A 13,143-nucleotide genomic window follows, 5' to 3' on the forward strand; every position below is an offset into this window, starting at 1 on the left:
ATGCACACAGAATAAGCTGTAATGTACAGACGTTCCATCACATGCACACAGAATAAGCTGTAATAATGTACAGACATTCCGTCACATGCACACACAGAATAAGCTGTAATAACGTACAGACGTTCCTCCATCACATGCACACACAGAATAAGCTGTAATAATGTACAGACGTTCCTCCATCACATGCACACACAGAATAAGCTGTAATAATGTACAGACGTTCCTCCATCACATGCACACACAGAATAATCTGTAATAATGTACAGACGTTCCTCCATCACATGCACACACAGAATAAGCTGTAATAATGTACAGACGTTCCATCACATGCACACACAGAATAAGCTGTAATAATGTACAGACGTTCCTCCATCACATGCACACACAGAATAATCTGTAATAATGTACAGACGTTCCTCCATCACATGCACACACAGAATAAGCTGTAATAATGTACAGACGTTCCTCCATCACATGCACACACAGAATAAGCTGTAATAATGTACAGACGTTCCATCACATGCACACACAGAATAAGCTTTAACAATGTACAGACGGTCCATCAAAGCCATTAAGAATACTTCGAAATTCCTCCAGTTCTATAGAATATCCGTCGCACAATACGGAGAAGTCCCTCAGCTATCGGCCTTGAGCATTTACGCTATAGGAACGCCACGTGCAGCGTAAGTGTGTTTTTAATATAAGAATAGTATCTGTCCTGGTAACACAGTTTCAGGACAACACCCATCGGTGGAAAGAACTATGGCACATAGGCCTGTGCTCTGCACGGAATTGGTATGTAAACCTAACCCTCCCCCACCTGCAGCTAACATTAAGGACGCCCCAGACTTACCTCGTTTGGGCAGCCGTCCTTCTGTGTTCCGGCGCCGGAATTAAGATAAGCGTCGGTATTTCCACACCTATCTTAAGTCCCTTGTCGGGATTCACCAGTCGAGATTTAGACCGGTGGCCGCGAACTACATCCCCTCTGTACAACACCAACCACGGACCACTATGGTGCAAAACCGATTTGCTTAAGGGCCCGCGCCTTCGTAAAACAGAAGAGCATGGGGCAGGGAAACCAACCAGCTACTGGGTGGGGGGTGGTGAGACAAACCATGGAGGACTCCTCCGCTGCAGATGGCGTCTACCTCACAAAGCAAATGCTGCCTTTGGCCTGTTGAAAAAACGTTGCCCGCAGCATTCTTCATTACAGAAAAGCCGATGTATGGGGGAAGGGAAAACTCGCAGAACCTACGTTTCCTATTCCTGTTCCACTTTTCCATTAAACTTTTATAAATAGCGAGTCTGTGAAAAATGCTCATTGGTGAACGATTGCGAAATGTTCAGCAAGAACCATTTACAAGGAGACACCTCCGGTTGTACAGTTACTGTGCCCTCCCTAGCGCTTCCGATATGTCACATCAATAGCCAACATACCTTTACTCAACTAAATAATAATTCTATATAGTGGTGCTTAATGGTGTCCTTTTACCATATAAACTCTAGTGTATTACTGCACAATGTATAGCCTACTCCTACTGGCTATTATAACATGTATATAGATAGGGGGAGAAGGCCACTAATCTAAAGGTGCCCATCCACTAGAAGACCGGTAAAAGACTGCGCGATTACGACATTGTAATCGTGCAGTCGTTTGTCAGTCTGTGATGAGCCTGCACTGAACGAGCAGTCGTTCAGTGCAGGCTCATCAATCATCTGCAAACATGCTCAACCTGACGTTATCGTCAGGTTGTCCAGCATGTTTGCCCGATGATAGATGTCTAAACGACCAAGGGGAGCACGCATCGCTGGCTGTTTTAGACATTTTTGCAAACGATTTATGAATGACTGAACGATATTGTTATTGTTCAATCGCTCAACTTAATCGTCTAGTGGATGGGCACCTTCAGAGAGCTTCCAATAAACCCCTACCACAAACTACTAACCTCACATTGACCAGATGCCTAGGTTTCGGTGCTGATCACCCACAATAGGACTCAGCCGTGCTGACAATTGGGTGTCGGAGCAGCCCGGTCTTCACATTCAGAGTTGGCCACCTTACAATGTGCTGAGACTATGTGCAGGCAGCACAGCACCTGCTGAAGTATAAAGAATTATCCCTTCCTATGGTATCTTGGGCATTGGAGTTAAAGTTGAGCTTTGAGTGATCCTTTGGGTCTATGCCAAGCTATTCTGGGAAAAAACGGTTACAGGTTTATACAGACATCTGCAGGCTGCTTCTGCCCACTGTGGGAATAATATCAGACCCATATTAGTAATCAAAACAGCCCAACTCTATAAATGGTCCTCTAGGGGCACCACCACGACACACGTTTTGTAAACCATAGAAGTAGCAAGATCATCTACCAACCTTGGTTTCGGTGGCGTCTCCTTAGGATCTTTAGAACCAAACCAACTGCCGACTCTCCCTCTTTCTTCAGAGCTCGAAGGCACTTGAGGTGGGGGCTCCGTAAGAATCTTTTGGCCAGGCTCGCTCTTCCCGGATCCATGCTGGAGACCGGCTGTGGCCTTCTCTTCTTTCGCCTTAACTTCTTGAGCTTTAATCCTTGACGCATCCGCAGTAAACACCATGGGTGAGGTGATTTGGACAGGCTTGGCATCCACGAGAACTTGGTCATTCTTTGGCTTCTGTGAGGCCGATGCTTTTGAGGAGACCTTTTCATCTTCAGCACTCGTAGAAAGGCCTGCTGGCTTGTGGCCTGGCTTCTCTGAAGCGTGGACCGGTCCTCGAATTAATTCAGGAACTGCGACCTCGTCCGCTTTCTTTACAATGTTCTGAAAGGACTTGGAGGCAGGTGCAGATTTCTCGAGAGGCAGGGAAGGCTTGGGAAGAGGCACTTCTGTGTAGACATGGCTCCCATTTATGCACAATGACGACTTGGAGATGGGGCTGCTATTTGGCTTGAGGTTTTGCACGGCCTTTGGTTCTGGGAACATTTTCAGTTGGCTGACCTCGTCGCTGAAGGCCCTCTTGTGCGTCAACCTTGGCGAAGCTTCATGGGTGCTAACTGAGAAAGGAGACACAATTCACCAGGACAAATTTAATATAAGATGTCAACTCTTTAGGTTTGTCAACTAAAAATTCTATCCACACACCCCCCCGACCACAAACAGCCCGTCAACCGCTCAGCATTTTATTTCAGTAATAACTTATTACAGCTATGAATCGAGAAGACCCTGGTACATTATGCACCTACTACGCCCATGCTATAGACTGTTTTCCGGATAAGCCTCGCCCACCTGGTCACGTCCCACCCCAATTATTGCTTTTGTTTCTTTAGTGTGAAAGCCCCAGTTGGCAATTACGATGCAGAGAGACAGAGTGTGATCCAGCAGCAGCATAGGAAAATGGGAGGTCTATAGCTGGGTACACATTAAAAGGACGTGTGTACCGAGCGTCGCGAAATTAATTGATTAACAATTGAACCTGTTTCTATTTGGATCTCTATTTCCTGGTTTACTTTTATTGGATATTTTTTTTTTTTTTTTGAGGGGTGTGCCAGCCGTGTCTAGTTTACTTTAATATAGGTCTTATTTTGGTTCTGTTTTGTGAAGAAAATACTTTTATGTATTTATTCTGTACTATTTGTATATTATTGCCCTTAATGGGCCTTTGTTCTATTTATTATTTACCATTATTTTTTTGTTGTATTTATGTTATATTATTGCTCTGATGAATAAAAGAAATTAAAAAAAAAAAAAAAAACAACAATTGATCTAGATTGATCAACACTGCTGTATTTCAAGAGCTAAATCGTACTTTTAATAACACTTAAAAAATATAAAAAAATATAAAAAAATTGTCTGTTAGTAAATGTGCGATTTAGCTCCTGAAATACAGCAATGTTGACCGATTTAGATCGATTTTTAATAGTCTAAAAATCGATCTTTAGCCAAAATTTCCTGGCACAATCCAAAAACATACAGGTAGGTGAATCGAATTTAGACCAAAAAAATAAATAATGAGCCATAGCGTGGAGGCGCGTTTCCATGGGATAGGGCAGTTTCCCAAATTCCGCCATGACAGTCCAGGTTTTAAAGGATATGCATGCTTAAGCCCAGATGGTTAAAATAAATTGACCCAGTTATTAATTAAATTACATCAGTCCCTGCCTGAGTAGAGCTTACAATCTATGGGCCCGATTCATTACGGATAGCTATGATGACCGCAGCTCCATAATCGCACGCAGACCCACTGCTAAAATATACAATCGCAATGCCGTTGCAGCCTAACATAAGGGCGCCCACTTCCACTTACTCACACCCGTAATACTTTGCAAGTCTGCAAAATCATCGGCACCAACAAGTAACATCGCAGCCTCACGCACACTCGCACAAGGTCAGACCTTACTCAGGAAATGCTAACCTCAGCGCACGCAGTGAAAGCTCGAGCTGCATAGGCCATCACAGTGGCTAATTTATGCACGCCCCTGTAACGGCGTTCAAAACGCACTGGCACGCCTAAGTTTCTCCGACCATGCCCCGTCACCCCCCACAAACGGTCACTTCCTGTCAAATCACACTGCGATGGGCCTGCGTAGTCACAGGAATCACAGTGACGCGTATGCTGAACGCAACAAACGTCCGCCTGTGTCAGTAAATGCAGTTGCGATCCATAATAAAATCAGGCCCTATATTCCCCATCTGCCATATAAATAACTGGTGATAATAAATAGGTGTCTTCAGTGACCTATAAACCACTTCCCGGCGTGTGGTTTATTATGCGCATTACGGTAACTTTGAACAGCTACGGTCTGAAACCTCCTAATAAAAAAGGTCAATTATCTGTTCATTACTTACCATGAACTGAGTGGAATCAATATCCCAGGGATGAGGGAGAATATGGATTTGTTTGGACACAGAGCTCGTGCTGCTCCCATCCGGCTGTCTGTGCGGATTCCTGAACGCATCGCGGGAAGCCACATAAACAGAGGAGCTGGCAGGGAGGAGGGGACCTGGACCCTGGGTTATCTGCTCGCTATCTCTGTCACTTACATTCTGCATCTCTCGGTACCATCAGTAAACACACAGAGAGGGCAGGATGCACAGTACCACACAGAGAGGGCAGGATGCACAGTACCACACAGAGAGGGCAGGATGCACAGGACCGGAAGCAGATTTGGCGACAGGTCCCATAGATTCATGATGAATAGAATCAGCTCATAGAAAATGTTCTTCTCTTGAATGGCCCCCCAACAGTGACGCACAGTAATCCTGCAGAATGCCCAAGGGCCTGGAAACGCTGTGTAAGACCCTAAAGCACGCAGGCCCGGGGGCTATTTAAGGCCCGCGGAATCATTTGGTCTGGCCCTCTGAGCTTTTTTCTGCTAGCCTCATCTGGCTAGCACTGTGCCTAGAATGGCATCCTACAGCCAGAATCTATGCAGCAGTGCCGCCTGGAGCCTCCTTAAGACGCTTTAGACGTTCACACCGCTGCCCTTACAGCTCCACCCCCCCCATGTGACATCACACAGAGGGGGCGTGGCCCACAAATAATGTTCTGTATATCAAAATGGCTCTCGGCAGAAATAAAAAAGGTTCCCCACCCCTGCCCTAAATAATTACCTGACTTACAGTCTCCGCTAGGAGTAAGTTCCCAGAGCTGTTCAATTAGCTGTGCTGTTAACCCGGGACTAGAGGGTTTCTGCTCGCACCCGATGCGGATTTTGGACTTACCATGTGCGCCAACAGCATCGCGGCCAGCAATTAAGACAGAGAAACAACTAGCATTAAGCGCCGTAGCCTGCATCTCCCGACTTAAGTGCAGGGCGCGATGGGGACAACTGAACAGCTCCGTGAACTCGTTCCCAGCGCTATTCAACATCGCATTTAATTGAATCCCCCCACCCCATGAAGTACAGCAGTACTAGTACCTGCAAACTCCCAAACAGCACAACTGTAATTTGTTCATTGTATTTCCTAATTATCCCAACCAGTCTCTTTCCTGCTGACGCAAACTGTGGTTGCCAGCGGCATTGTACGTCAGCGAGAAACGGAGGATACGGTCTCAGCTGTTTTGAGCAATGCCATAGACAATGCCTGCTTTGAGGTCCTAAAGACACTGACATGGTATTATCGTCATATGGGACATTTCAAAAATGTTTTAAAAAAGGAAAAAAACGCCTCCATCTGCAGTTAAACAGGTTTTCTTTATGGAAGAACGCAGAGTTAAATACCTACGCCTGCTGTACACGTAGTTGAATTGTAGAGGGCAGCAGAGAGCCAACACTAGTTTAGTACAATACAACTCCGCTGTATTCAAAGACCAGGCGGCTTATGGACATAGAAATAGGAGAATCTACAAGATATTTAGGGGGATTTCAATTAGCCGCGATTTAACGAAGGGTTTACATTTGTGGGAACTATGACAAAAATGTGTATCGTCCTATCCTATTAGCAGCGGCTTTTGCACATGCGAAATTTGCACAGCTAAAAGCGGCAAATAGTTTTCACCATCTCGGAGCAGGTAACAAAATGTGCAATACCCCGATTTTGGGCTAAAAATGTGGGGACTTGGTTCAGAACCCCTTGGACACCCACCCTAATAACTAATTTGGCAAAAGGAAATTTTTATTTAAAAACTTAATTCCCCCTAATAATGAAATTTTTGGGGGTAAAGTAAAAAAAAAAAAAAAAAAAAAAAAAGTGTTGGAAAATGGCTTTAAAGTAGTGTGGTAGGTATTTTGGGGGGCTGTATAGATAGGACATGAGTTTTGGCGATTGCAGGTAGTTACAGCCGGTGTTATTTTTAACTTTTTTTATTTATTTATTTTTTTTAAAGTACCCTAAAATTACACAAAAATATAGTTGCACCAATTTTTATTTACCCCTAATTTAACTGTAGCATTTATTTTGACCAAAAAAAAAACAAAAAAAACTGGCTTTCTATAATTTTTCCACTAATAATGCCAACATCAGCCATTTAGCTTTTAATATTTTAATCACCCGCAAATTATTATTAGTTTTTTATTTTATGCAAGAGAACTTTTGAAACCGGAAACACAGGATTAATGTATTCAACCCACGGAGCCATGATACTAATCTATACCAGATACCACTCACGTCTTCCCAAAGACCCAACACCATGACGGCGTTCTCTTCACGGGGATCATCACCAGGTGTGGAAATAAGCACTGGGGCAGCACCATCCCCCACGATGAAAACGTGACTAAGTTAATGCCTTGGGCATAAGCTGAAAGTACAATCTTCATTTCCCCCCCCCCAAAAAAATTGTGAAGATCATTTTTATCAGCAGCTGGGAGAAACCCCGACAGACAGGGGGCGCAGTAGCGCTGTGAGAGAGAAGGGGGCGGGGAAATGCATCAAACTTTCTAAAAAGTGTAGACGTTATCCATAGCAACTATTCACCTCCCACCTATCATTTTATAGAATACATTCGATAATACTACCACCTCAAAGCTATTTGGCTGCTATAGGCAGCTTGTCCACTCTTTGGAGAACTTGATACATGTCCCCCATAGATGCAAGTTGCCCTGTGTTTCCTCTGGGCACTCTAAGAAGGGATAGTCACTAAATACTGAAACCGACCCCAGCTTTAGATAAAGGAGTATTTACCGGTCGGCTCGGTGGAAAGGCTGCTGTTCCTGACGGCGGGTTTCTTGACGACATCCGGCAGAACAATGGATACGCTAGCGCTGGTGGGCGCGGTGCCACTGGTGGAGGAGATGGTGCTATCCGACCCCAGAGAAGTGTTGGATTTGGTGAGGGAGCTCTTGCGCAGACGTCCTTTAAAGAAAGCGGCGGCTTTGAACTTTGGCTTCTTCTCATCCTCGTCATCGCTGTCCAAACGGCCAACGCTGCTTGGGACAATGGCCGAAGAGGACTCCATATCGAAGTGCTTCTTCACTTTCAACTTGTCCTTCAGCTTCCCGAACGGCGTCTTTGGCTTGTCCTTGACGGAGAGGTCAAACATGCTGGCCGTCAGGTTGTTCCGCGTAAACTGAATGGAGACCTGGATCTCTCCTCGTTCTTTCTCCTTTTTCCCAGGCTTTGAGCGAAGCTTGTACCACCTGCAACGAAACGGGAACAGCACAGGGGTTAGTGGCGGGGAGAAGACCGCACTTCTCATGGTTACATATAACGCTTTGCTGTGGAAACCAGACCACAGAACTATGACAAACAAAAGCACAAAGAACCCGTATTTCCTAGAAATAGCTTCAAGCTCTCATTTGCAGAACCTAGTCAGCAACCATCATATGTCGGAGATGGTATGTAGTCAGGAAGCCAGCGGTCGAAATGCCGACTGCCGGCTTCCAGACATTGAAATCCCGGCATGGGACTAATGATAGGTGTATAAATACCGACACCTATCATTAGCCCCACGCCACGAAATCCGGACATACTGACCATAGGTAAGCCGGGCGTTGGGAGCGGATAGCCGCGGGGGAGTTTAGGGGGTAATCCGGGGTGACTTAGGGCTAGGCACCCCCTCCCCCCGGGGGAGGTTAGGAACACCCCCCACCCCCCCAGGGAGGGTTAAGCTTAGGGTGCGTGGAGGGGGGAGGATGTTAGGTTTAGGCACCCCTGGAGGGGCGGTTAGGGTTAGACACTAGGAAGGGTGGTTAGTGTTAGGCACCCCTAAGGGAGGGTTTGGTTTGGGGATGGGACGGGGGGCTGTAGGAGATGGTTAGGAAGAGCCCTTATACCTAACTCTGTCATGGCTGACGTCCGGCAGTTTAAAAAAAAAAAAAACATACAGATTCCATCGGAGATACAACGTGAGACCAATTGTAACCACACCAGACATTTATCAGGACAGGGTCATGGAACTTACAGGAGATAGACAACACACATACATAGATTTATACACATACAGACACACACTTTGCAATAAGCACAAAGAACTACTTCTGTATGAATTGTCTAACGTTCTGGAGTCAAAAAAGTTCACGATTTCTTTTTTCTTTATAAAAACACAGATGTGACTAAAATACCCAGTGATCAGTGGGGCTTGATTCAGTACGGATCCCAACTGCAATCGTGATTGCGCACGCAGTCCCACTGCGAAGATATGCTAATGTCTGCGATGGCTATGCCGTTACAACACAACATAAGGACGCCCATCTTACCTTACACACATCGGTAATGCTTCGGGCACCATAACAGACTCACGCACACTTGCACAAGGTCAGACCTTACTCAGGAATAGCTAACCTCAGCGCACGCAGTGAAAGCCCAAGCTGCGTATCACGGTGGATAATTTATGCATGCCTCTGTAACGGCGTTCAAATGCACTGACACGCCTGCGTTTCACCAACCACCCCCCCCCTCCCCCAAATGGTACTTCCAGTCAATCACTCTGCGATGGGTCGGCATAGTCACTGCGATCGCAGTTCCGATCGCAGTAGCTGGTTCGCGCACTGCAATGCATGCGCAGAACACCTCGGCAGATGGCGTACATAATCGCAGTTGCGATCGCTGCTGAGTCGGGCTCAGTATATCTAGCAATATTTTTATTTGCCTAGTATCAAAACGGCTCCAACGAAAGCATTACAGAGACATTACAGGGTACCCTGAAGGTAGATTCATCAGCATAGGAATGGTCCTCAATACACTAAACAGATCCATCCATTGCCAATGTTGAAATTATTCTACTGTCCAGTACATAACCATACAAGGCAGGGGAAGAATTACTACCACCCTGCAGGATAAAACAACTAAAATAAAGCTCACAGCGACCAAACCAGTTCTTAGGAGATTCCTTCAGAGATAGATCTGGCTGCGAGACAGAGGGGAGGAACGAATTATAGGTATCGTCCTATGCAAACCACGTACATTGCACTGCAACTACAAATACCACGTTCTAGGCCTCAGAGGGTACATGGCAAAAAATGAACCATGTGTTATACAAAATCTACAGACACCTACACCACCGTCTTTTGCGAAATTTTATGGTTCGTACACACTAGACGATATTTTGAACGACTTAACGGTAACGTTCACTATATCGTCCAGCTTTTACGCAAAAACGATTAACGATAACAACCAACGATGCGTGCTCCCGCAGGTCGTTGGTCTTTGTCGCTCATCGCCCGAACATGTAGGCCAACCTCAGGTTTTTGCATGTTAGGGGATGAGGGAGGGAGCCCGGCACTGAACGATATCAAGTATGATATCGTTCGGTGTGTGTGCGCTCAATGTCGTTAACTACACAGAGCGTACACGTGCCAGGGGAACACTAGACGATGTCACTCATGCAGGGAATCATCTAGAGTGTATGCACCATTAGCCGCTTACCAAGCGGCATCGGTCAGCAAATAACGGCTGGGAAAGGTCACGCTGTAGATTCTAACTATGGACAGACAAACAGGATTAAACGTAGGGATAGAGTCCCGCATCTATTCCACAGGAAAACAGGGATAGAGTCCTGCATCATCTCACAGGAAAACAGGATCAAACGCAGGGATAGAGTCCTGCATCTTCTCACAGGACAACAGGATCAAACACAGGGATAGAGTCCTGCATCTTCTCACAGGACAACAGGATCAAACACAGGGATAGAGTCCTGCATCTTCTCACAGGACAACAGGATCAAACACAGGGATAGAGTCCTGCATCTTCTCACAGGAAAACAGGATCAAACACAGGGGATCTAGGGCCTGATTCAGAGCCACTCGTAAGCGGCAGCTCGATCGCTCCGAGCGATGTTTGGCCAACTGCGCATGCGTACGGATCGTTATACGCATGCGCGAACCAGTCAGTGCGGTCGAAATTCATGTGCTCGCAAAATAGCGAATGCATGACAATTTGAGTGACAGAATGAGGCGTATGTGGGTGGTAACAGGGGAAGGTGCTTGAAAACGGGGAGTGGAGATCCGATCGCAGGCGTGCTTAAAAGGTCAAAACGGGCGTTTTATGGGTGTGCATAATTAAAACAGCAGCGTCATTGACCACGTCACTGGGTTATTTTATAGCCAGAACTGCTCGCAAAATTGTGGTAGCAAAAACCACCCACAAGAATAGCGAGCAGCTCATACCCTGGTCGATGTACTCGAATTAATCTAACAAATAGCGGACATGACGTAGGATGCGAGCGGCCAGGGGGCGTATTTTCCCAAAAAACGACCGCAAGTTTTGTTCGCTCGTTCAGACCTAGAGGCGTGAACAGACCGCAAACAGCGAATGGTTCATTTGAATAGCCACCCCTATTTTCAGGACGAGCGAGCGCTAATTGCGTCCGGCTCTGAATCAGGCCCAGAGTCCTGCATCTTCTCACAGGAAAACAGGATCAAACACAGGGATAGAGTCCTGCATCTTCTCACAGGAAAACAGGATCAAACACAGGGATAGAGTCCTGCATCTTCTCACAGGAAAACAGGGGATAGAGTCCTGCATCTTCTCACAGGAAAACAGGATCAAACACAGGGATAGAGTCCTGCATCTTCTCACAGGACAACAGGATCAAACACAGGGATAGAGTCCTGCACCTTCTCACAGGAAAACAGGATCAAACCCAGGGATAGAGGACCTCATTTAGAGTCGGTTGTTGCGGCCGCACGGTCGTACGCCACCGATGTTCGCTAAACTGCGCATGCGTAAAGTTCGCAATGCGCGTGTGCAAACTAGCGGCTATGATCACAAATTTCTCTCTCCTTGAACACAGCCAGGTCGTTAGTTTGAGTGACAGAATGAGGCGTTTGTGGGTGGTAACAGGGGAAGGTGTTTGAAAACGGGGGAGTGGAGATCCAAACGCATGCGTGCCTAATTATGCGAATGGCGTTTTATGGGAGTGCATAATTAACAAAGTAGTGTCATGGCACATGTGACATGGGTGGTTTGTACACTGGCCTGATCGTAGAGCTTAAGAGAGGGTATGGTCAGCCTTAAGCTCTACGACCAGTTCCGATGGTTCCCGATGGTCTCGATTAATCCTTATATGCCCGGAGATGACGTGTAATGCGAACGAGAAGGGGGCGTATTTTTTTGTCTTACGGCCGCATCCTCCCCTTGGTCGGCCAGCTAACGATCCGATCTTAAGGACGCAACTTGTGAGTGCATCATTTGCATATCCGGCCCCTTTTCCCTTACGACCGTGCGGCCGCAACGACCGACTCTGAATGAGGTCCAGAGTCCTGCACCTTCTCACAGGAAAACAGGATCAAACACAGGGGATAGAGTCCTGCACCTTCTCACAGGAAAATAGGATCAAACACAGGGATAGAGGGGGTCATTCAGACCCGGTCGTTAGCGCCGATGCACTCGGACCGGGTCAATGGCCCCCCACAGAGCATGCGCTACGACCGACAGCGCTGGTCGTAACGGGTCTCGATCCAAAGGGGGCGAGCTGTCGATGTTGATTGACAGCTCGCCCCTTTTGGAAGGCGGGCCGGGGGGGTGGCAGCCCAAACGGGGGCGTTCCCATGGGAACGTCTACCGTTTGGGGGCGGCCCCACTGACATCACTAGTGATGTCAGTGGAGAGCTTCCGGCTCAGATGTCAGTGGAGAGCTTCCGGCTCAGACAGAGTCGAAAGCTCTCCGGGGCTTACGACAAAGGAGACCCTACCCTAGGGTCTCGTCGTAAGCCCCAATGGTCGCGATGGTCTTGACCATCGCGACCATCACCTTAGGCGGTCGTAAGGCTGTGGTTGTTAACCCACAGCCTTACCACCGCAAAAGGACGCCTTGAAAATTCAAGAGGTCCTCCCCTCATTCAGACCAACCGCACGCTCTGTGCGACCGGCTCTGAATGAGGTCCAGAGTCCTGCATCTTCTCACAGGATCAAACACAGGGATAGAGTCCTGCACCTTCTCACAGGAAAACAGGATCAAACACAGGGGATAGAGGGCCTGATTCAGAGCCGGACACTATTTGCGCTCGCTCGTTCTGAAAAGAGGCCGGATATTTAAATTTAGCGCTCGCTCTTTGCGGTCTGTTGACACCTCTACGTCTGAGCGAGCGTCCGAAACATGCGCTCGCTATTTTGTAAAGACGCCCCTTGGCCGCTCGCATCACACGTCATCTCCGCTATTTATTAGATTAATCGAGTACATCGTAAAGGCGTCTGAACTGCTCGCAATTCTTGTGGTAGGATTTTCCTACCGCTATCACTGCGAGCAGTTCAGGCTAAAAGACAACCAAGTGACATGGTAGATGACGC

At 47.0% G+C, this 13,143-nt stretch overlaps 1 protein-coding gene across 1 annotated transcript in view; it reads right to left on the reverse strand.

The window, feature by feature from the left end:
- RAB11FIP5 (RAB11 family interacting protein 5) overlaps positions 1–13,143 on the reverse strand; it is a 71,238-nt gene that overhangs the window by 19,882 nt on the left and 38,213 nt on the right. Inside the window, exons 3-4 of the mRNA XM_088459740.1 lie at positions 7,600–8,054; positions 2,375–3,032 (exon numbers count right to left, since the gene is read on the reverse strand). Coding sequence (XP_088315866.1) covers positions 2,375–3,032; positions 7,600–8,054 — 1,113 coding nt within the window. The remainder of the gene's footprint in view (positions 1–2,374; positions 3,033–7,599; positions 8,055–13,143) is intronic.

Source organism: Taudactylus pleione, unplaced genomic scaffold (assembly GCF_031769625.1).
Source record: "Taudactylus pleione unplaced genomic scaffold, aTauple2 ptg000930l, whole genome shotgun sequence".
Classification (NCBI taxonomy): Eukaryota; Metazoa; Chordata; class Amphibia; order Anura; family Myobatrachidae; genus Taudactylus; species Taudactylus pleione.